The 26,279-nt window shown below is 31.8% G+C and overlaps 2 protein-coding genes across 2 annotated transcripts in view; one reads left to right on the forward strand and one right to left on the reverse strand.

Moving 5' to 3' along the window:
- Positions 1-4,700: 4,700 nt before the first annotated feature.
- LOC129910320 (piggyBac transposable element-derived protein 4) lies at positions 4,701-6,848 on the reverse strand. Its single transcript, XM_055987658.1, has one exon. It carries the CDS (start codon positions 5,496-5,498, stop codon positions 4,701-4,703), a length of 798 nt encoding a protein of 265 aa, XP_055843633.1. The 5' UTR covers positions 5,499-6,848.
- A 1,780-nt stretch (positions 6,849-8,628) lies between these two features.
- LOC129920994 (photoreceptor-specific nuclear receptor) overlaps positions 8,629-26,279 on the forward strand; it is a 48,994-nt gene continuing 31,343 nt past the window's right edge. The window contains exon 1 of the mRNA XM_056002589.1: positions 8,629-9,193. Within this exon, the coding sequence (XP_055858564.1) occupies positions 9,151-9,193 (43 nt within the window). The 5' untranslated portion in view covers positions 8,629-9,150. The remainder of the gene's footprint in view (positions 9,194-26,279) is intronic.

Consider the following 26,279-nt stretch of genomic DNA (forward strand, 5'->3'; position numbering starts at 1 on the left):
ACAAAAGTCACATTTAACACTAAAGTTGAGTGAATTTTGTTCCAAAAATCTAATTATTTTGTACGCATTGCCACCGAAAACAACCCACATTATCATGTCGGCTGATGTAAGTGTCTTTAAACCCCCCTTATCTGATTGGGTGATAACAGTTCATGATTAAGATGCAAAAAATGTATTCCAAGCGCTCCCAAACTGAATTTTTTACCACTTCTAAATAAGAACCATCGTTTTAACATAAATGTACTAATAAATGTATAATTATTGTTTTAACAACAAGTTTACTAAGAAAAGTGGATTGTTACCCTAATTGAATCATTTATTTGCAAAACATGATAAGTCCATGATTTTTCTTTTGATATGCGTAGCAAAATTTATAAAAAATATATTCTGTAGGACTCTTGCCTAGCTACAAAATACCGTTTCGTTTTTAATTTTTGGAGCGATAGTTCAAAAGATAAAAAATAAAAACGCTGTTGGACTTATCATACTTTGAAAATAAACGGATGTGAAATTACATTTAAAATGGATATACAATTTTGCTTTTAGCCCCAGTCTATCAAACAATTGTATTAGAGATTAAAATACAATGTCCGGAGTCCGGACAACTTATTTAACTTTAAAGTAGCTCTAAACTTAAGATTTTCAATCATTAGTCGAATATAGCATTTCCACAAAAAGAAGCTGTTGTTTATTTTCAAAAGATGATAAGTCCGGGACTTATTCTGTTTTTGATACTAAAAAAATATTTCGCGTAGCTGTAAAATCGGATACAGATGGAGTAGATACTTCATATTTTGAAGACAGACGTGGTTATCCCTGGAGTACAAATTTAGTCAAAAAAACGAATTTTGAAAAAAAGTGGACTTATCATGTTTTGAAAATAAATGATTCAATTATAAGAACTATTTTTCGTTTGTTTTTAAACTGAAATGAATTATTATTAACTCTTTTTACAAATATAAGCTGTAAGTGTGTCCTTGTTGTTAATTGCTTAGTGATAACTTTTATTAAAAACAATTCTAACCTTTAGAAGTACATACCAAACTATTTTTTTTTTCAACTAATAATTGTTTTAGTAAATTTTTTGTATATTAAAGTTTCAAAAACAAAGATTTTTTATTTCATAAAAACGAAAAAAGAACCATAATTTCATACAAAGTTATCGTGTCCGGATAATAAAATAAATTTGTCCGGAAACTAAATTTTGCGTCCGGACACTAGTGCAAATCGAACTGCTTTTATTATTTTTATTTTTAAATATCATAATGTTTTATTTTAAAATTATGTAAATGTAGCATTATTGCAAAAATGCCAAACTTTAAGAAACTACCAAAATATTTGCTACAGCTTGAATAGCAATAAAACTATTCGACGTCAAAGTTCAAAAGTACCTTAACTGTCTGGATACTAGTGCCTTTACCCGTTTCAGCACAAAACAGATTTCACGAACAGGTTCGAAGGATTGTGATAAGACTGGGTGTCAAAAAACAATGAACTCAAATCCACCCCTATTGCGATCGTGTAAATATTAATTGATAGGGGTAGGCATGGTAGGTGTCAGTTGTTATCATAAGAACTTTTTTTTATCGATTTGTATATATGTAGGTGTACCAAACGTTGTCTTTGAAAAAAAAAAAAAAAACAAAAAAAAAAAAAGATCGGTTGTTTAACTTAACGTGATGAAGTCATATGCAAATAGGTTGTGTGCTTTAGATAAAAAAATATGATTTTAAAAGTTATTTGAAAGAAAAAAAAGTATTCGGCTTTAATGGGCTTCGAACCTCGGACCTCAAGTGCAAAAGACAACATTCCACCGCCTAACCAACTCGGCTATTGACTGGATACACAGTACTTCGTCTTAAGTTAGTTTTGGGTTCATATGGCTTGGTCTTTAAGATGAAATTGCAATCTATACCACAATCTTGAATCGATATACATTTTTATATGTGTGTGATTCTGAATAATTTGAAACGTAAAAATGCAAAAAATACAATAAAAAAAATTATTAAAAAAGCCTTATGCCTATCTCTTCTTAAGAATAATATCATATTCAAATCTACTCGTTACGTAAGAGGTATTCTAAAAAATATAAAAAGTACATAGCTTGATATTTAAGCCAGTGGCGTATTGAGGGGGGGGGCTCAGGGGGCTCAAGCCCCCCCAAGCCTTCAAGATCATGTTTTTATTTAGCTGATTTCATCATAATGTACATGATTAACAGAAACTTGTTCGTAAATCTTAGAGATTTAGAGGCAGCACAGATGCTAGAGCCCCCTCCAATTTCTGAAATGGCTGTTTGGGTTTGTTTGAGTAAGAGCCTTAGCTGACGATGAGGATTGTGATAATTTTTTTTTCCGGATTTCAGCCCAATTCCGAATTCTTTAGATAATTTTTTTAGTATTTTGACGTCCAATTACATCACAATTTTTGTAATTTTTGTATTTGATCAAATATTTACTTTTTTTTAATAATATTTTTCTCAAAGATATTGGAAATAGAAATTTTTGATATCTCAAAATCTAAGTGGTCAACAGGTTTCTTTAAGAAAATTGCAGTATTGTGCTTCCGATTTGGATTAAAGAGCAACATAATACGAAAAAGCATATAGATTTCGGATTAAACATCAAAAAGAATTTCATTTAAAATTAGTTTTTGTGACTTTCACGTTCTGCATTTCACTTTTTGCGTATTCACTTGCCGAAAGTGAAATAGGTGTTCCGCATTTTTTCACTCATGAGATTTTTTTTAGATTTTTGAGGGTAGTTAAAGAATATCCAAACAAAGATTAAAATGAAAAAATTAGCCTATTAGCACTTATTCCTAAGATGAACAAGAATCTTCTTTAATGCATATCCTAAAATTTGCCCCTTCATCAAAAAATACCATTATTTCGTAGGTATATATATTTTTTGTAATGGATTGTTTTGATTTTTAATAATGATGGATTCTAAAATTTTCATGCAAAATTTGGTTCATCTACCATAACTTTTAAGGGTTTTTCGGCAGTAAGTTTGCAACTGTTATAATAATATGAGTTGACAGATGAAAAACAGGTATAACTTTTTCCAGAGACGTCAGATTGACTTGATTTTAGATTTTTTGGAATCAGCATTAAAAAATACCTTGAAATCATGTATCATATGTGTATATAATACCATAGCCTATTTTTGCTAATTTTGAAAATCTCCATTTCGCGATTTGACCTTGAAATCGCGACAAGCGGACATGAGATTTTTATAGACTTTTGAGATATGTTATAGAATGGCAAAAGGAAGATATTGAGCAAAAAAAATTTCTACTAACATTCATTCCGAGATTTACCCCTTTTTTCTCCTTATTTGACTGTATTATATATATTTCAAATGTATTACAAGATTGTAGTAACTCAAAATAAAATTTCTCGCTGTATCAGCGAAAAACTGTTTTTACAAACTGTTCCAAAATAAGAAAAAATATTTTTTTTATCAAGTTCATTTATAAAAGTAATGCAATCAGGTTTTTAGCAATTAGCCGAAATATTAGTTATTGTGTATAATATGGGTGAAATCTCAAGCAAAAAAAAATTGAGTTACAACAGTATTGTAATACTAATGCCAATGCGTTATGCAAGCTGGTTGTTCTACCTAATAAATCTGTAATTTAATGAAATAAGTTAGTTGTTTTCCATGTCTATATTTTTTTTTTTAGTAAAATATTTTTAGCCAAACAAAATAGGATTTGCTTTATGAAAATTATACTTTGTATAAGAATTCAATTGATTTATTGGTAAAATTTGATTTCATATAATAAAAAAAGCTTTTAAGATAAGTGACCTAAAATAATGATAAATTCATTTTTAACCCTAGAAAGCTAACCTTCCTGCACTACCATGAAAAGCTAATCATTCGACTTTTTGACGAACATTTAAAAACTTTTTTTTTTAGTAAGTTAATACTTTTTATTCAATATTATAGTATTTATATATAAAAGGGGATATAAATAAAAAGAAATTAAAGTTAAAATAAATATTTACTTCATTTTGTAATACTAAAATCACATTTTTCATAGCACATGTTTTTTTGAGATCAAAAAGGCACTTTCATTCTAAGAATAAGTAAGAAACTATTGTTAACAAAAAACATAAACATTTTTCTTCAGTATTATAAAAATAAACTATAAAAATAAAAAAAATTAAATATCTTCGGCGCAACCTGGGCAGAAATCAATAGTATGTTCACCACAAATTGGAAGTTTGCATTTTTCGCAAGAGTTCTTTGTCATGCGTCTTTTCTTGTAGTGGCATAAGCCACAGCTCTTTCTCTTCTTTGTTGGATTGTTTTCAGGAACGCGAGGACTCCCAGAATAAGATGGTTCAGAAAGTTGACCTTCTTGTTGACCTTCTACCCGTTGTTGGTCGCTTAAGCCCAACACATCCCGTATTATTTCCTTTAATTTTCGTGTCATTGTTGTTGTTTCTAGATTTTTAAGCCATGGTTCTACAAGCTGCTCGTGCAATTGCATCATGTAGCTTCTTCGAGATAATGGTTTAGCTTCCGAAACTCCGATATTGTGATAGTAAATTATGTATGAGTTAACTGCAGCTATATTGATAATGTCATAAAATATGGCCATCGGCCATATTTGTTTCCGATTACATGACATGTTGGAACACATTTTGTCGAATGTATCGACACCACCTTTTGTTGAATTGTAAAATTCAATCATCGTTGGTTTTCTTGACGACGCGACGGGTTGACATTGGCATATTCGTCACACGATGACAGCAAATAAACCATTTTACTGGGCTTTGGTTTATATGATAAGAGAGTAAGTTGTCCATCAAAACAAAACATAGAAGTTCCGATTGGCCTGCTACGGTTGTTTCTCATTTGTTCGGGGATTTCCCTTTTGTTGGCTCTTAAGGTTCCGACAATAGTCAATTTGTATGGTTGCTGCAGTAATTGTTTTGCCAAAGGAACTGTAGTAAACCAATTATCAGTGGTTACGTTCCTGTTAGAACCATGAATACTGCGAGTAATTTCCTTTACAATGTACTCCGCCAGAGGCATGCCTTTTGTGTTTGTTCCTTTCCCAAGATAAGGAATGGCATCAACCATGTATCTGGTCCCACTATCACACATCATTTCGATTTTTAGACCGTACTTGGCCGGTTTATTGGGAATGTACATTTTAAATTTGCATCGACCGCGGAATGCAAGCAATTGTTCATCAATGGTTAGGTAGCTTCCAGGGATGTAATAAGACCGACATTGTACCATCAATAAGTCCCATATTTTTCGGATAGGTGTAAATGGATCCGTCCGTATGGTTTGTACTCTCAATTCCCTGTCATCAAACCTTAGGCACCTTATTAGAAAGTCAAATCTTTCTCGACTCATACAAGCAAGGAAGCGATTTTCACAAAAAGCTGTGTTGAATAGCTTGTCGGTTGTTAAGTGGTTGTCCTTCAAAGCTGCTGTTAACAACAAAACACCAAAGAGAGCATTCAGCTCTTGCATACAAAAATCTTTAGTGGTTGCGGATTTTTTGTCATAATTTTGTTTCTTGATAGAAATTTCAAAATTCGTCCATTTTAAAATTTCTTCGCAAATTTCCTTTGTGATGAACGATTCAAAAATATCGACAGGATTTGTTTAATTTCTCATTGAACGGGCTGGTCCTCTAGCCATTCTGACAATATTTATTACGGAGGTTCGAGAAGATGTTTGTCAATTCCTCGTAGCCCAAATGTGACCGTTCTTGCCTCGAATTTTAGACTGCGCCAGATTAACAATAGAGTTGGAGACTGCAGAATTCTCTTCTTCATCTTCAACGTCAGTAGCTTCGTCTTGAACATCGCTTTGTACGTCGTCTGTCAACAAACCATTCTCACTTTCACTATCAGAAAACTCACCATTTGACAAATTTTCATCATCCTCAGGAACAATTCTCTCATCAGCAACAAACGACATCGCAGCCATTATTCAAAAATGAGCGTACTACATAAAAACAAAACAAAAAAAGAAACACAAATCAGCACAAACTAAATTTGTAAAAGTTACACATAAGATAAACATTCGTCAAAATGACGAGTACACTGCGTATTATAAGTCCTGTTCCATTGGAGGTGGTAGTTTACTCGTGAGTAGAAATCTAGTACAACAACTACACATTCCTATCTCCTCGAGTAGAAGATCATGTGTTAATTCTAGTACTAGATCTACTCATGAGTAAACTGCCACCTCCAATGGAACTGGGCTATAGTAAACAATAACACTTACAAGATAAACACATCCACCACGCGAGAGAAACCACCGGCGACTGAGTTGGCGCGAAAGCACAATTATGTAAGTCAAACAGTAAGAAAGGGAAAGAGAAATATTTGATCGATGTGTGCCATTTTGACGAAGGTTAGCTTTCTAGGGTTTTAAATAGTTATCTACGGGTGTTTCAAAAAAAAAAATTGTTTGATTTTCTCGGAACCAGGGGCCTAATTCCGCAAGAGTGAATTCTTCTGTGTACACGAAAAAACGTGTATAAATTGTCTTGGGAACAAGGCACAAAAAACTCAGAGCAAAACTCACTCTTGTGGCATTGGGCTCTGAAAATTTGAGCCCTTAATATTAATGTTAAGTACTTCCGCATCGCACTTTTTTATTTCTAGAGATAAAACCATTGAATTTTTTCCACTTCGCCCACAGGAGGGCTTGAGGTGCAGCGTGCAGCCGCGTCGTTATCATTTACTAAAGTCAAATTTGCGTCACCAATGGGCGGTTAAGTAGACTGTTTTATCGGTCGATATTTGACTTAGAAGAAGAAGAGAGAAAAGATAAAAACATAATTCTTTTTTAAACATTTTTTTAACGAACAAAAATATGTTTACCTGCCATATTTGTATAAAACAATCAAACCTTTTAGTACAGAAAGGATATGCAATCCCTCCCCCCCTCCCTAAAAGTTGCCCTTGTTGTACCACTTTAGTAATTCTCCTCACGATTGTAAAGCCCATCAAAATCATAAGATATGACGTCTGATACAATAAAACTGAGAATCGAAAAGACTCCGCTCGAATAGGATTAGTTATTCTAATCATATTTCTACCTACATACACAAATATATGTATGTACATAAGTACAAGGGAGTGATTATTTTATCGAAAGTAAAAAAACAACTGAACAAAAAAAAAATCGATCATGATCTGTAAAATAAAGTCAATAAAACTTCATTGACATTTTACCTACGCTCTCATATACATATATGTACCTCTTGGTATTCGTGTAACTAAAAGAAAAAATATTATTATTTATGTATATTCAAGTGTCAATATAAGCTTAAAATATTTTGTAGATGTGAAATCGACAAATCGACTACTACTCCATGGAGAATGAACAAGCGCAAAGGTCAAAATCAAATAATCACTTGGCCACGCCCTTTCGGGTGGAGCTACGAGAGAATCAGAGTTCATGACTGGGTATTTATTTCCCTTTGAGTTAAATAAGGACTACTGTTTGGGAATAAATAGGAATGTACTATACAGTTATATACACACCTCTTCCCGCCACCATCAGTGTCCTTTGGAAATTTTCGACTTTTCTGCTTTTGAAAACTTGTTTTTTTCATTTTCGTTTTTGTTTTTTGTTTTTTTTTTAGGTTAGGAACGATGATGATGACTTTTTGTGGTCTAATTGATTGTGATTATACCTAGATAGGTAAACGTAAATATACTTTGTAATGCTTATGATTTTTAACTGTATATAAAGGTTGCTATGTAGATAGTAGAAGAAGGTAAATAACACCTACCTACATTAAAGCTTAGAATATTTAAATAACTCCTATTTATTTATAATAATGAACTATAAAAATAAGAATGACAATTCGTGAAAAAATGTTGAAACTGACATATACAATGCTCCATAAAGGTACCTATTTCTCCTACAGTTTTAAAATTTATTTAGACCTGTTTTTAAATGGCAAAAACTTTGCTAGAAGGAATTTTTGAGTTGTAATTTATTAAAACCCACTTACATACATATGTATATGTACGTGTAAATATTATAGGTATGATAATAAGTAGAATGTCCTCTAACATCTATATATAACCTCCATACCTATAAACTCTTACGTCTCACCTACCAACCTTTACCTACCTATTTCTTCACCTCAAGCTTAATGTATAAGGACCTACCTACGGTCCTTTACCATAATTAAATCAAAAATAGAAGTTAACTCAGATAGTTATTATCCAACAAAATAATGACGAACCCTGATTCAAGAATAGATTCCAACGACCCACCCACCCACTCTCCCAGTTTTCATCAGAACTAATGCAGAGTTTTGAACTCTTAACTTTTATTTACGAACAAAAAAAAAGTAGCAAGCACAAATCTAAATAATCGAAACAGGTAGATAAACTTACTCTCACACGTTTACAAGTTTTATAAACAACACAGAAGAATAGAATTTTGGGACACAACCTATATACAAAACTCCTGATGCTATACTATGGTAGGTATTCCTTGTATGAAGAATAACGACGACGATGTCATCTCTGTATGTGAGGAAGAACATCATGCCGTTTTGATATTTATTGGAGGCTGCGGCTTATGTGGCAAAAGTAAAAGCACAAGATTTCAAGTCAAGAACGACGAATCAAAGCATAGGAAATAATATGAAAAATCTCTACAATAGGAAGACGCCATCATCGAGCTACCATCAGCAAAACGAGAAAACGTTACGGTAACGGTACTTGTGTAGAAAGAGAACAGTAAGTGCTGCTGTTGCCGTTGATATTTTGATAATGTAGTGGTGGTGTGGCTGTGTGGCTTTGCTTTTTCAACCCTTAATATTATTGGAGTGAACAGTACATGGATTGTATAGGTATATTTTATTTTTGTCCTTGTTTTATGATAAATCGCACTTGATATGTCGTTTAAAGGATACCAACCATAGCATACCTACCTGAATCATTCGAAAGTGAAAAGTTAAACATTTCTGTGTTATCCGTGTTATCTGTATGTGATTCCGGGTTTCCCGCGAAACAAGACATCATAATTGCGTTCGATTTCCTGCTTTTAGGACACAAAAGTCAAGATTAATCCGAGTTGTTTTTTTATATAGTACCATTTTGTTATTTGTTTATAACATCAACACCAATTACCTTATATTTACGGAATGGCTTCTGATACCAATGCAGTTATTCGATCTGAATCCCAAGGTCTGTTTAAATTTAAAAAAAAAATAATAAATGAAAATTAAATAGTGGATATATTGATTGCTATTTAAAGTGGTTAAAGTGCAAATTAACGTAATAAAGGAATATGAAATATCTGCAGTCATAACGTAGCAAAATAAGTATACATATCTATATTTTTAAGGTATTCCTAGGTACCTACCCAGTTCCAACCTATCTACAAACCCGAAATCATCAAAGCGGATTTTTAAACGTATTTTTTTGACCGTAAGAAACATTAAAAATTTAAATAAATGACAAAAATTTCATACAAAATAAAAATTCATGTGGCTAAGTGAAAAACTCAATACCAACTCTAAAATATTACTAGCTACCTATGTCATACCTTTTGTGTGTAAATGTCTAATAAATCAGATTTCAACGAATCGAATTTGTAAACTGGAATTTTAGTAATAATTTATGCTGTGAAGTGACATCTTTTCTAACCTAAAAAAAATTCAAAGATAAAGAGAAAAGGTCCGAGAGTTCTAGAAGAAAGCATCGATAATCTTCTTCCTTTCGCTTAAATTTTTTTGTTTGGAGGCTTACCTACTGTGTCTAACTTTTGAGGACTGAGGTTTTTGTTTAATCATTTTTGTATTAGCTTAGTTATTTCTTACCAATTTTAGATTTTGGCAGATTTTTTCACGTTGTCTTAAAAAAGAATCAAGAAGTAAGCAAAATTTAATTTATCTTCTCCAATATTTCGTTAAGTCTACCAGCCCTATGATGGTAGCCGATCGGAAGAAAATTTTATCCGATTTGTACGAATTTTTCAATTTTCATATGATTTTAACCCTTCCGACAGTAAAATCGGACAGATGTACGAAAAAAAATCTTATGTGCGTTGAAAATTTAAAATACATGCGATGCTATGCAGTGAACTGTCAAAATATTTGAGACGCGTTGTGCTTTATGCTATTTTTTCTTTCCGATTCTTCCCGATAGAAAATTAAACGTGAAAAATTATCCGAAAAATATAAAAACCAAAAAAATTGGAATAATTTCTCTCCTCAAATTCGGGTACCGTGAATACAAAAATATTCCGATCGGAACTTTTCTCCGATCGGATATTTTTCCGATCGGCTACCATCATAGGTCTGTACATAAATTAAACAAAAGATCCGTCGGCAAAACGTAGTGTTTATTTTAAAAAGGTTTTATTTTGCGGGGACGCATATGACTCAATCAACTATTTACAGCAGGAATATTTTCATAGGATATCTTCCAAAAACAAAACTCTTTCTACTTCTTCGATGTCCATTGGGATTATGTGCTCAGCCAGGATTATCATTCGCGATGTCTTTGTTATCTTCCTCATCAGTTGATTAGGGTGGTTAGCGACGTTTCGCACAAGTTTCTTTGCAGATTGCAGAAAATACACTTATCAAAATATTCGCTTCCTCGTGAAGTCGCTCGTTGCTCCAGTATTTTGCCGGCGTAGGTCGAAGTATTTTTCACTCTAAAATTTAAGTTACCGAAAGGCTTTCATGCAAGGTGTGCTTTTTTGGGAACCGAGCGAGAGTGTAGATTGAACCTAAGGAATTCATTAAAGTTAATTCCTAAATACTAGGCGTTGCGTTTGGATGTGAATTTAGTTCCATCTGGATGTGTCAGTGTGATGCTCCTACTGCTTGCAGCCGAATACTTGCTTCGTCGTCCTGTTCGCCTAAAGCACATTAGTTCCGATTAAGATGAGTTGATCGGGATACCCAATTGACTGTAGAATTTACATAGATTTCGGAAGTGAGCTTCAACTTTTCGGGCAGCTATCGTTGATGAGAAAGAATTACAGTACATGCACTGAAACGAAAAGGGCACCTTAAGATAAGACAATTCCTACCTTAAATCGCACCCTCTTAAAACAATACAATTTTCGCTTAAGTTGAATACGCTTAAATTCTGTGAAATTTATGTGGACTTCAATTCCTTTTAGTGTGAATTATTTTCATCTTAAAAAAACGAAAAAAAAAAAAAAAATTAAAAATTGTAGTCAAACTTAAGCTTTAATTGCATTTCAAACAGTGAGAAAGGCTGATATAACAGTTGTAGGTTCGATACGCAGTGGCTAACAGTTTTTTGTTTTTATTAAAATGTTTTCACATAAAAATAAAATGATTTTCCGCTTAAATTAAGTGGATTTCTTTTGAATTTGCGCATTCAAGAAAATAAGAATATTTGTTCGCTTAATTTAAGACGTTAGTCATCTTGGCAAGAAAACCATGCTGAAATGCGCTTAATACTTTATTTAATGTGGAGTCCACTGGATTTTAGGTGGCCTTTTTTCTCCGTGTAAGAGAATCATCGGCGGCGGCGTAAAGCAGATTCTCGCCCTCTCTTGCAGGCTGTTGGTCGGATATCAGGATGCTATAGAGAGGATGAGCTCAAGTTTTGTTCTTTGATCAACTCTAACTCTTATGCATTTCATTTTTTATTTGCGATCCTCCACTTGAACAAAAAAGTTCCTGGAAGAAAAATAATTTGTTTAAGTGGTATGCTAAAAGAAAGCAAAGTAAATAAAGTTAATGGATAAAGACTACTATCGATACGCTGTAAAATGCTTTCTCGACATCCAAAAAGCATGCGACGGTAACTTGATAGTTGTTTAAAGTAAAGCTGATGTGATGTTTTATAGAAACTTCGTGAGCAGATGCATTATAGTAGGGACTCAGCGTTACCGCTAAGCGACTTTAGTCGCTATTAGCGACCTTTTTGAAACCTTAGCGACCAAGCGACGACTTTTTATTCAAAGCGACCTTTTCACCAATTTCGTTTTCTAAAAATTGTATTTCTTTTTTACCTCTCAACATTTAGAGCTTCAAATTCTTTTTTCGTTCTGAACGTATTCTGAGCTTGTTCAGAGCGCGATCGATGGACTCAGAATAAGTTATTTTATTCTGAGTCCATAGATCGCTCTCTGAGCAGACCGAGTTGAATGCTGAACAAGCATTTAGGAAAAAAATTTCAAACAAATAAAATAATGGTACAAGAGTACGGTCTAGTTTTTTTATTTTAATTTAAAAAAAATTATTTAAGGGCTTGAGAAGATAAAAAAGATTGATATTTTTGCTTTTTGTGATGAAAACTGATTGGGTTCAAAAAATTCTAGCTCTTTTTGTAGATGTCGTGCAGACATGGTTGATATGAATATTTACAGCTTTCAGATGGTATAAAATTTATATAACAAAATGGATTTTTTACATTTTCTTTAAAAAAAAGATTAAACTTTTTAATGGCGTAATTTTTTTTTGTAAGTTTTTCATATAAAAAATTGATATTATGAGAAAAGAAAAAAAAGGTATTTGATTTAACTTTTTTCTTGTAAATTATGATAGGATTCAAAAAGTTATTCCGTTTTTCCACAAATCAAACAGTTATACACATATATGTTAGGTCTTAATCTTTAGTTTAAGTACTTTACTAAAGATTTATTATAATTATAATTTTTTTACAACAAAAGTTGGCAAATAAATAATTTTTAGATCATTATTTTAACAAAAGCACACGACCTGTTTTCTTATGACGTTATCACTTAAAATCATCGTCCGTAAACTGGCTTTACAGACAACCACTTTTTAGTTTCTAATTTTGTTATATTTTTTGTTCATGACAACTTGTGTTTATTTGTCTATGTAAAAACATATGAAAACGGTTTAGCGACCTTTTTTTTTCTTATATAGCGACTTTTTCGACAAAAAAGCGACTTTTTGTCAATTTTTTAGATTAGCGGCCTTTTTTTCTGAAAGCGACTTTTTTAGCGACCTTTCAAAAATTTTCAACGGTAACGCTGATGTAGGGTTTCCAGAGCATCTCTTTTAAAGAGAACATGTTCTCTTTTTCAACGCTGATCTTTTTTACACTCTCTTTTTTCATAAAATTCTTTTTTTGTTCTCTATTTTTCAAATGTCCTCTTTTTAGTCTGTTTTTTTTTTTTGCCTCAAAAGTTTGAAGTTGTCAAAAGTTGATTTATTTAATATTTTCTTTTTCTGTACGGATCTTTGATCGTTCTCTTTTTCTTTAAACTACATTTTTTGGTATTTCAAACTTAAATAAATATTAATTGCTTGTATCAAAATTTTATCTCTGCGATCTTAAGATTATAGAATGCTTATCTTGAATATCTGGGAAAATATAGAAATCCGAAATCTTGCACCCGATTCTTGCAGTTTTCCATTTCTGTTGGAAGTAGCTGTTGTTGGTGCAGCTGTTGAGGATGATGGCTGGGAGGGTCATGTCCTTACTGTTTGCTGGAGCCTTTGAAATATTGTGATTTTGTTTAAAAAAACGGTAATTCCAGCCTGGAATCGATCTTTGCAAAAAATATATCTACAGTAAAACCCGGATAAGTACTTCACCTTAAATGCTCCGTTTTGATAGGCACTAAAGCGGGTTAGGTACTTACAAGAACCCGCTTAATTGCTCATAGGCACTTATCTCATTATTTATTCAATAATAAAAAATAACATGTTTGATAACTAAAAAAATTATCTTCACAAACAAAATTTACTTTGAAAGTTTAAAATAGCTAACAAGTTAGTTTCTACCTTTAGTAAAATTTTTGAAGCGCTATAGCAAACGAAGTTTTTCTTATTGTTGAAACTTGTTTCAAATGTGTACTTAAAAGAAATTTCTGCATCTAAATTCAATTATAAGTATTTGAAATAGCAGGTAATTAAGCGGGGAAGGTAGTTAAGCGAAAGGTACTTAAGAGATGAGTTGTATATGAAAAAATCCTTAAAATTTTGGTTCTAAAAAAACAAAGGTACTTATGCGGGTTAGGCACTTATCCGGGTTTTACTGTAATGATGTCTCGGTAACAAGCTTAACGCATCAATCGACTCAGGGGCGTAGCTACCGCTATATCAGCTGAACCCATGAAACAGGGCCCCCGAGATATAGGGGTAGGGTTACCATTCGTCGCTCTTTTGGGGGGACTATCCCCCATTTACATCTCAAGAACTAATTTGTCCCCCATAACTGAACGGGGACGCAACGTCCTCCTTTTTTAAGCATCCGTAATTTATTTTAATTTTATAGCAATATTTTTTCTTCGTAAGAACATTTTCCAGTTCTGAATAAATCAAATTTTCTCAGCTGGATCAGGGTTGCAAAATATAATTTTTTTTTAATGCATTTGTTTTCCAGCATACAAAATTATACGAATTCCCGAGTAAAAATGGAATTCCGCTGAACCACGTCTGCACGACTTTTTTCCGCCGCACCATTATCAGAAATTTATAACCGTCCGCACCATCTTAAAATTTTCTTAGATAACAACCTCACCTCGTCCGGACCATTTCTTTTTGAAAAAATGAAAAAATATGAAAATATGAAAATATGAAAAATTTCGCGGACGTGGTGCTACGGTCAAGAATTTTTTTTTTTTTTTTTTTTTTAAATTCGATTTCTATTTTTACTCGGATTCAAATTATGTTAATGGACAAACCACAGTTTAATATTGACTTGATTTTTCGAAAAATGTTCAAGTCATCTTTGTAAATAAAAAATATAGGCCCAACATTTCAAACGATTTAGTAAACTATTTAGTTTTCTTATTTAAATATAACTTTTAAAGGAGATGGGGCGTTTTTGGGCCATGAGCGTACATTAATGAGACTAGTCTCAAAATGAAGCTGGAGGTTAGTATATTCAATCTATGAATTTTTTTTCAAATCGTAAGTCAGGTTCTTGAGATACAAGGCTCCAAAGTTCGTTCTTGTAACCCTTATTTGACACTTTTATATGCAAATATCATGAGAACTACAAGAGGTATATGGATGTTTTTGATGTCAAATGAAAGGTGGTTTTAGTGCCTTTTTAACAATATAAAATACATATTACACAAAACAAAGAAACGGCGAACAAATAAAAAAATTAAAATATTATTTTAAAAAATCGATTTTTGTTGCGGTATAGGACTGGTTCAACCTTGTACCTTGAACCACATATGTAAAAATACGTAAAAATAGCCACATCCATGCATGAACCGAAGTTGACCCGTAGCTAATCCGCCAAAATCGGTGGGTTAAATTACTGATCCGAGGCTGAACCACGTTTGTACAACTGGTCCTTTTTTGTCCAAATTATGTTAGAGAGACACAAAAACTTTAATTTATTGTGATGAACTCTGGGCTACACTTTGTTTACATAAACTAGATTACAAAATACGTACTAAAGAAGATTTCCGATAAATCCACTTTTATCTCTGTTTTAGTTTAAAATATAGTTCTTGGAGCTTTTTGAAACTATAATAAACTGATAAGTTCTTTGAAATTAATGAAAATGGAATTAAATACAATAAACCAATGTTCTAATAAAATTTTCTATAAGTGATCTCCCAAGTTTTTTTTGAAAAGTGTATTAAACAATTGGTTTTCCCCACATAACATAACACAAATAAACAAGCTTCTAAACCGGTTCTAACCGCATTCTAAAAAATTAAAACAATTTTATAACTACACATGCGTACGTGTCGATTACAAGCATATTTAATTTGAAAATAAATGCCATTAATGTCGAACATGAATCGATTTTTTCAAATTAATATTCTACTTTTATTTATTTTTTCGCCGTTTCTTTGTTTTGTGTAATATGTATTTTATATTGTTTAAAAGGTTAGTACCTTTACTAGCACTTAACAACCTTTCATTTGACATCAAAAACATCAATATACCTCTTGTAGTTCTCATGATATTTGCATATAAAAGGGACAAATAAGGGTTATCAGAACGAACTTTGGAGCCTTGTATCTCAAGAACCTGACTTACGATTTGAAAAAAAAATTCATAGATTGAATATACTAACCTCCAGCTTCATTTTGAGACTAGTCTCATTAATGTACGCTCATGGCCCAAGTCCCATATAATTTTGCCCCATCTCCTTTACAACTCGTTTAAGAAAACAATAAAAACACCAAAACCTGTTATGGCATTATCTTATCTTTGATGAATATATGGATAGATATCAATCAATTTTAAACGAACACAGACAAGTTTACAATCTGCAATAGTACAAATCTTACACTCATAAGATTTTGTTTTATTTTAAATCTAATTCATAGCCTTTAGTCAAGGTTAAAATTATGAATTAATATTTCTCAGTAAAATTTTGTGTTTAACTTTTTACAAATACTCGATACATATCCTGTATGTATCTGTGACCAATAAAAGTCCAACAAGTATTTTGTTTAACTTAAAACCATAAAAGGATTTGACAGAGTCCAGGAGAGGGGGATTGAAGCTGAAGGCCCCTAAAAAGCTAGCTACTCCGCTGGTTCGACTGCTTGAGTGTGGCAAGGGAACTTCTGCAAAAATATTAAATTATCCCTTGAAGAATTCATATTTGATATTTCTGTTACATATTTGTTTATTTCGGTTATTTTTTCCTTCGACTGATCTATTAAGTCATAATAAAATTAGATGCGTAGATGCATATAATTGTAGTTGAGGAAGTTGAAACTCACGACCTGGATTCCCTTTTTTCAGTTGTCTGGCCTTTATTAATTTTCGGAGAACAACGAACAAGCTCAGATATCTCTTATACGATACTATACTGTGCATCATAGCTAGCAACAAATTTTCTGGGTGAACGAAGAATGAATTTCTTTCAATAGTTTTTATAACAATATTATATAACAATACAATGACCTTTTAAGAGTTTTCGAAATTTTAATCGGACCATGTTTACATGATGGCATTGTTTTTATGTATGCGAAACCAGGTTGGTGAGTAGAATTTTACAATTAATATGACAATTTCTTAGAGGTTGGTTGTACGAAGGATTTTGTGTAAACATACAACCGAGGAATCTCCTTTCCAGAAGTTAGCCATCGGAAATGTGCCGGTTTTCCTGTAACCTTGCTAACTAAAGCGAGCAATATTGAACCTCTAGTTCATAAAACCTCTAACATCAGCAAAAATTCAGACATTTTCGACGCATGATTACTGAGATATTTTAAATTGGCCATGGGAGGACAATTTTTTTTGAAATAAAAATTATTTTGATTTTATTTAATTTGAATTATTTTTTCACTATCTTGCAAGCCTCCGTAGAGAGTAGACGTTCATTCATTGAGCTGAAGATTTTAATATTAATTTTTAAACTAGCAATGACAACACTTGTAAATTCTCAACGAGGAGCCCCTAAATTACACTAGCACATTTGATGTAAGAATTTTTGATCTGTGTTTAAAGAGTCAAGATCCAAATTCGGAAGTTCTGCATAATACTGCTTCAAAATTCACCACGTTGAAGTTTAAGAACTTTTGAATTTTAAAACTTTAATTCATGTTTTTACACAGGAAGGAAGGCCGATGCCTAAATATTTTTCTAACAATACAATGACGCCGCGCCGCTTACTTCTAACGATATTTCCTGCGTTTCCCAAACCAATTGATAGCTATACGATGTACTCTCAATCTGGTTCCCATATACAAGTAATATAAGATATAATATGTTGTTCAGTCGTGATATGGTGTCAGTCTTGGCCAATATTTTATATTTACGTTTCGTAGAATTTTCACTCAATATTCTGTGCCAGTCTCAGTTCGATAGTTTTTTGTTTTTAGTTTATAAATCTGACATGCTTTTCTTGTCGAGTGTATTGCGTATAAAATATTCGCGAAATTGGACCTATAAAACCTTGTTTTGTGCTACCACAGGCATTATTGACATATGGTATAAAAGAAGGAGGTATTATCACGCGAAGAAAATTTGTATTGAGATCTATCACATGAAAGAAAAAAAGATTATTGAAATTGTTGTTAAAAAAAATTTTCTTGTAAATTGTTGTTGCTTTTTAATTTCTTTTCTTATACCATGTTATTGACATGCCTTAGTTTGAATTTTCGACCTTCATGTCATACTTTCTCAAGTGCTTTCTTAAACACAACCGAACAAATTTGTGTATCCAAGAGCTTTCTAAATAACATTGTTGATTCTTTTATTCTCTGTTATTGGGCAACGTCATGTGATTGTCAAAAACTGCTGTCATTGCGTTGACGGGTACGATGACACTCGACACACATTTTTGGGTCAACGCATTCACTTTTTTCGATGACCATGTAATCTCTATGTCAATGTCATTGGGACGCGTTGGCAGGGTTTTAGGACTGGGTGTCATCGCAATGACAATGTCCCAGCGTTGACGGGGCAGAATTTAATACCGTGTCATCGTTTCAGATTGACATTGTTTTTTTTTTTATAGAAATTAGTGATGACAGTTGGATTGGGAACATCTTTTGTAGGGAGGGCGATTGTTTGAAAGGTGTACCGTCGTGGAGGGAGGGGGTTCTCATTTCACCTTTTTGTTTTTTTCTTTTCTCAAAAAATAACTTTTTTGTATGGCCATGGCATCCATGTTGGATGCAAAAACTTTTTTTTTACAAAAACCATTTGTATATTCTAAGCAACATTTAAGACCATAACCATTATCTAACATTAGTTGCGGCGTTCTTATCCTATAAGCGTTTAAAGGTAGAAATATTGATTTTTTTTTAGAAGTTTTACATTTATATTCGTTCAACAATGTTGTCAGTGTTCATTTGGCTTTTATCTTAAAAGTGCATTGCGTACATATCGAAATATTAACATTTCAAATTTTCGTTTATTTTTTCTATAAGAGCTTTTTTCCAATCTCATTTTCTCCGCTTTTTGACGCATTGATGCAATAGTGTCAATCGTGTGATAGTCAATGTTTTATGCATTGACACTGAACGATGACCGTGAGATGACAGAGAGAATATGGATTTTTGTGACGTCAGAGAGTCAACGCGTTGACCGATTTCGTTGACCGTGTAATCATAGCTTTAAGCTCATAATCATACACTTTTTCTAATTTTTTTTTGCTTATATAAATTAAATGGCTCGTAGAATCAAATAAAACTTAAATATTTGTCATATCTCTTCCAAGTTTTTTTTTTTAAGCGAGCTTTGAAGTGACCGATCTCTCATATGAAAAAATGTTAATTGTCTGAAAATCCCTACCACGCATAAAAGAAAACATGAGTTCTTTTTTGACAACTCTTCGCAACAAATTTGATCAGTTGTAATGTTAAAAAAATAAATTACAAATGGAATAGGTCAAAATGGGTGGCAAGGTGGAGGGGGGGTTGTTGTCGCATGTTGAACTTTTTATACACTTGTTTCTCCTAAAATCAAAAAAAGTAGAAAGAAAACTATTAACATATTAGTCCATTGAAATGTTACAAACATTTGACCGAACCTTGCATTTTGGGTAGGACAAGATTTTTTTGTAGAAAAAAAGCTATGGCCCTTCAAAGAATTTTTTCTTGAAAATGTACATCTATTTTCAAGTATAAGTTTCTTATTTGCAATTTTACAGAAAAAAGTACCTTAATCAAAATTGTAGAGAAATAAATTATCTACAAAATCGTTTTAGACATTTTTTTTGTGGGACTTACAGTTCGCAAGATATCGATAAAAAACAGTTTACACCCCTTTTTCCAAGATGGCGGCCAAATAGGGGGCTTTCAACCCCGAAAACTGGAGTGTATACTCACATTAACCTCCCCTACAGATCAAAACAAAAAAATCTTGTCTTACCCAAAATGCAAGGTTAATGTAACATTTCAATGGACTATATCATATAATTAAACGGCGAGCATGGTTTTTGTGGGACGCGTAGATGTGCAGAATCACTTTTTTTTACTTTTTTTTTAACCGAAATAACGAAATTAAACAAATTAAAATTCGATACAAAATAAAAAAAAAAAAAAACAAAAACAAAAACAACTGGAAAATCTATTGGAAAATTTCCAATCGACTGGAATGAAATGTCATTCATGACTGAATGAATGAACGAAAGCATTCAGCGAAAATAAAAAAACATTAAGGTGGTTTCACATTGGTGTGTTGTTTTAACTATGGTTAACTTTCATTGTTTTAGTAATCTAAGCTCAGAAGTAAGATGTTTGTTTTATTACCATGAATTTTTTTGTTAAAATTGAATTCTATTAAAATCAAATCTATTACTAAGGTCCAATCTTTTGTAAACACTTTTGATACCAATGAAGTCTATCTTCGTCCTTTTCTCTCTTGAAAGGACATAAGAATTTGTCAGCAATTACATGAAGCCTCAAGAGGCGCGACTCTTTTTAAACATAATGAGTGCAAAAGAGAAAAAAGATGAAAGAAAAAATTATCCGACCGGAGAGTCGTGGGTCGTGAGTCCGAGACTCTTTTTTGACGTTTCTTTTTCCACTTTTTCTTTTTTCAACATTCCCTCACATTTCTTTTTGCTTCTTGGTGCAATACAACAACAACAAATTTTAATTCAAAAGATAAATGTCAAATTTGAGTCCTTGACTCAAGAGGCATCGTGTAATAGTACACGCCTCACAGAATGATTACACACCCGACAAACAATTTTGGTTCTATAAAGCTTTACAGATGCAATTGTTGCTTCTTTAAAGCATTATAGAAGAAAAATTGTTAGTACACGGAGAAAACATAACGCCAGGGATAACTTTACTTCTAGTATATTTAATCAGAATAAAGTTGAATATACCAGAAATAATGTTAAATATACCAGAAGCATAGTCATCCCTGCCTTATTTTTTCTCTGTGTAGGGCAGCCACACAAAAAAATATAATGTTCTGACCTGGGATTGCGACTAAATTTTTCATATAGTTTTTGGGTCGCTGAAACCGAATCCGAAGTCCGTTTTCCTCCATCATGTCAGGTTTTCGAGATAACCTCATAAAATGTCACGAAAACAAAAAATTTGTTTCTCTGATCTGGATGTGCGAATATGTTAATCATATAGTTTTTGGATCACTGAATCCAGATTCGAAGTCAATTTTGCCCTATCACGTCAGGTTTCTGGAATATCCTCAAAAAAATGTCAAAACCAAAAAAACAAAAGTTTTTATCTGGGGTTGCGACTAAATTTTTCATATAGTTTTTGGGTCGCTGAAACCAAATCCGAAGTCTATTTTGGCGTATCACGTCAGGTTTTTGAAATATTCTCAAAAAATGTCAGATTTTTTGAGTTTAGACATTTTTTGAGGATATTTCAAAAACCTGACGTGATACACCAAAATAGACTTCGGATCTCAAAAACCTGACGTGATACGGAAAAATAGAGTTCGAATTCGGTTTTAGCAACCCAAAAACTACATGAAAAACTTAGACGCAACCCCAGATAAGAAATTTAGTTTTTTTGGTTTTGACATTTTTTTGAGGATATCTCAGAAACCTGACGTGATAGGGCAAAATTGACTTCGAATCTGGATTCAACGGTCCAAAAACTATATGCTCAACATATTCGCACTTCCAGATCAGAGAAAAATTTTTTTTGTTTTCGTGACATTTTTTGAGGTTATCTCGAAAACCTGACGTGATGGGGCAAAATGGACTCCGGATTCGGTTTCAGCGACCCAAAAACTGAAAAACTATATGAAAAACTTAGTCGCGACCCAAAAACTGAAAAACTATATGAAAAACTTAGTCGCAACCCCAGGTCAGAACTTTTATTTTTTTTTTGTGGCTGTGTATCAAAAGAAAATTCGAAAAAAGAGTCAAGCCTCTTGAGGCTTCATGTAATAGCTGACTTTGACAGTTCCTTTACCATTTTACCAAGTTTTCACTTTTAGACGTTTACATTTTTGAATAAAAGTCACTAATATTTTATCGCCGCATGGCAAAGCGTTTTTCTTATGAGGTTCAGGGAAAACTAACAAAAACGTCTTTTTTCTTCCTTATACCTTCCAGCAGCAAGCTTATTTTTTGGTTTAAAAAACAATTTTTGTAGTTTTTCCAAAAAAAAAAAAATAGCGCTAGAAAGAAATACAAATTTTTTACTTTTGTAAATTTCCCACTTTTTCACTTTCTAGGCCATTGTGGTTATACCTTTAACAAATTGTTTTTATACAGAAAAAAAATATAGTTTCCGCATATTTTGTTTTAATTTTCTAGCCCGAAAAACCATACTTTTGTACTTTTTCACTTTTTGAGCCAATGTAGTTAAAAGCCACTTTATGCAAAAAGTCAATAAGTCAACATTTTCAAACTCATTTTGTGATAGTTTTTTCGACCAAAAAATTAAAAATAATGATGCAGAAAGCTTATTTTTTGGTCTAAAAACAATTTTTGTAGTTTTTTTCAAAAACAAATGGAGCTTCAAAGAAATAAATTTTTTTAACTTATTTGTAAATTTCCCACTTTTTCACTTTTTACGTCATTGTAGTTAAGCCTTAAGGCTTTAAAAGTATAACTACAACGGCAACTTTTTGCGAAAAGTCAAAAAGTGATAGATTTCAAACTCATTTTATGACAGTTTTTACGACGACAAAATAAAAAATAATGATGCAAAAAGCTTATTTTTTGGTTTCCAAAAAAATTTTTGGTAGTTTTTTCCAAAAATTTTTTTAAAAACAAATATTGCTAGAAAGAAATAAAAAAAATTTAATTTTGTAAATTTCCCACTTTTTCACTTTTTAGATCATTGTAGTTATGGCTTTAACATGAAAAAAACGTTGTTGTGCGACGTTGTTGTGAACGCACCTTTAATAAATGTGAACCTTTCTTTAATCATAAATAAGTATCTGAACGCATTCATTAAAATTTTAATGGAAAACTTACCACAAATATCATTCCAAACTGGAAGCATTGTATATATATTTCTAGAATATATATACAATGATACAATGCTGGAAGTGCGATAAATAACGCCCTCTCCCTTCCGGAAATTTAAACTTCTACAAGCTAAGCTAAGACGAGAACCTACAAAGTATACAATTACAATGATGTGAATCATTGTATATATATTTCCATAGTACTATCATGAAGTAAAACGATCTTAGGAACTCTAGTGGTGACTTGAAAAAGCAGAATTTGTATGAAAAAAACACACTGAGCGCCACCTCAAAAAAGTGGCGACATCAACTAATACTAAATTCGACTTCATGATAGTACTATAGAAATATATATACAATGATGTGAATGACAAATTTGAGTGAAGTTGGTGGAAGTTGAATGATTGAATGATGGAATTTGAATGAATGGAACATGAAACAGGTTGAATTGAATCGGAAAATGCAAGGTGCAAACACAATGCATTAAGGCGATTACACTTTGCATTTTCTTTTTCGATACTTTGTTTACGTAGTGGAGTGCAGTTAAAACGTAGTTCAACAATATCTAAATCAGGTTTAAAAAATATCAAAAAGTAGGTAGGTATATTATATATACATGTGTATTTTGTCTTCAAAAAGTGTACTTAATCGCAACAACAAATACTATACAAAATAATGAAACTATTTTGATATAATTGTGTTTAAAGTTGTTGAAAATAAAAAAAAATAAAGAAATTGGCGCTCGAATTTCAAGGGCGGGGTCGGCTAGTCTGAATTTAAGAGGAAACAACAAGAAACTCCAAAACTTCTTGTTCAATTGCACTTTTTGACGTGATAACGTCTTATAAATCTATGAACCATTTTTTCCCGTTTCACTTAAAATTTTTAGCAGTGCGGCAAAAATTTCAATTAAAAATAAACTATTAGAGAAACAAAAATCTTCTAAAGCTTATTTGAAAGATATCAACCTAAAGTTGAATACAAATGAAGGATTTTTAAACATTTTGTCATTTAATAGGGTAAATAGGGGTAAAAAGGGTTGCCAGATATATTTTGACGAAACTAGTAATCGAGATGTAAAATCCCGGACTTTCCCGGACAAATAAGGACACAAAAAAGAGTACAAAACTAGGACAAAAGGAATGCATAGTTTTATAAAAACAAAAAAAAGCCGAACAATCTTTTCAAAATTTAACTAAAAATCACATCTTTAACCCTTGTTCCCGTAGCATTTTTTCTTATTTTTTTCACAAAAAAAAAAAAAAATAAAAGTAAAAATTTTAGCTAATACATATTACAATAGTTGGAATGTAGTTACAGTAAAAAAAATTTAAAATTCCATTAAAATCCAATTGCTCAAAATTTTAAACGATTTAGAGCCAATTTTTCAATCTTCTGATAAAAGGTCAGTTAACTGTTCGACGAATAAAGTTATTAGGCTCATAAACAATCAGATAAAAACATTGAATTTTTTAATCAAGAATAATTTATTCTACAGAATAAAGCTAGAACTACATCGAAACACAAAGTGAAAAAAAGTTTAAAAAGTAAAAAAAAGTACAAAAAAAACAAAAACAAATTCATTGATGTGACATTTAAAAATTTAAATTATTTGAAAAATAGGAAACTTTTTTTACTTTTTTTCACTTTGTGTTTCTATGTAGTTCAGGCTTAACAAAAAAAAAATTGTCAAATTCAAAAATATTTAAAATTAAACGTCATTTTTATTCATGATTGTTTTTGTTTTCTTGTGTTCCACTGTATTTTTTTCAAAATTCTTTTAAAACAGCTTTGACAACTGACACAATATTTTTGTTGAGTTTATTCCTTAGAATAATTTTTATTCGTCTCTGAAAGAAGCAGATAGTTTTGTTCTTAGGAATAAGCTATATCTGCTTGTTGAAAAATTGATTTTTTCTCTATTTTTTCTAAATGACTGTTTAACTGACTATTGAAAAATTGGCCCTTAGTTAAATGCTAATAGAATTTTTAGTAAGATACTATTTAAGTTAAGAAATGGTCTTTTTGACTTAGCAACTTACTTAAGCGGCCTTATATTTTTTAAAACGTTTAAAATTTTGCTACTTGAGTCTTACAATAAGGTACCTACTGTAATAGATAATAAAATTTAAATAAATTATTAAAATAAATTTTTGTTGGTCAGATAATTCACTAACCAGTACCTCATACGCACATTTTTGAGTTTTGATTATATTGGAACAGAACACAAAAAAGAATTGAGCAGATAATAGACCAAAATAAAAACGCCTCGCTTTTAATGAACTCGATTCGTTTTTTGAATAAGGAATGAATTAAGAGTAGCATAAAAAAAGTGAGATTTTTAAAGGTTTCAAAAGAGTACAATCCCGGACGATTGATAAAAACTATCCCGGACGTCCCCCACACAGCCAAAAAAGAGTACATGTCCGGGAAAACCCGGACGCATGGCAACCCCGTAAAACAAAATTGAAAAAAGTGACTATTTTCTAAACGCGACGCACGTTGTAAAAAGTTGATTTTATTTAATCGATAGATAGATTTATTTTAAGGCTGGCAATAGTATTGAAACAATTCTAAAAAATTTCAAAACCAAGTAATAAATGGTTTTTTAAAACTAAAACATGAGGTAGACCTTTGACAAAGTAGTGATTATAGGTAGGGTAAATTTTTTTTCCGAAAATTTAAAAACGTCATTCGAAAGATAATAATAAATAAAATGCACGACTGGGTCGCACGAACTTGCTCTTAGAGTTCAAGTTGCTTATATTGTAAAGACTTTTATATAGAAATTTGGGAAATGTAGGTATATAAAAACAAAACAAAAAAATATTGAAAAAAATATACCTAAAATTCGTTTTTTTTTTTAGTCCAAAAATTATTTTTTTCGAAATTTTATTTTTGACTTATATAAAAATTATATAAATGCTTCTTCACAAACAGTTTCGTTGAAATCGAATAAGCAGTTTCGGAGCAAATCGGATTTAAAAAAAACGGTTCTATGGCAGGCACCGTTAATAATGGTTTTCGAACAAATTTTTTTTCATTAGAAGATAGACCTTATCTTAAAACTTAGGTACTATTTAATTAGTTCCAAAAATTCCTCTGGGGAGTTGCCAAATAACGCTACATACCAAGTTTGACATTAATCGGTCCATCCGTTTAGGCTGTAGCTTCGTATACAGACAGACAGACGGACAGACAGACAGACTTCCAAAACCCACTTTTTTGGCATTCTCTACCATCGTAATGTCATGGAAAAATGTTATCTCAACTTTTTTTTTTGTACGAATGCATAACTTGATATATAGTACATACCTATATCGGAAGTAAAAAGTTAGGGGTCTATTATGGATTTTTTTTAAAGTCTTTGCGTTTCGAAATATGAATTTTTGAAAAACACCTACTCTTTCTTGGGTTTTTTTTTATTTTTTTGAATTTTTCGTAGTGTTAAAAAATCTCAAACTTAAAGAACATGT

This window comes from Episyrphus balteatus, chromosome 1, assembly GCF_945859705.1.
Source record: "Episyrphus balteatus chromosome 1, idEpiBalt1.1, whole genome shotgun sequence".
Taxonomy (NCBI): Eukaryota; Metazoa; Arthropoda; class Insecta; order Diptera; family Syrphidae; genus Episyrphus; species Episyrphus balteatus.

Coding starts and splice junctions, on each gene's coding strand:
- LOC129910320 (XM_055987658.1), bottom strand. CDS start 5,498: ATGCAAGAGCTGAATGCTCTCTTTGGTGTTTTGTTGTTAACAGCAGCT.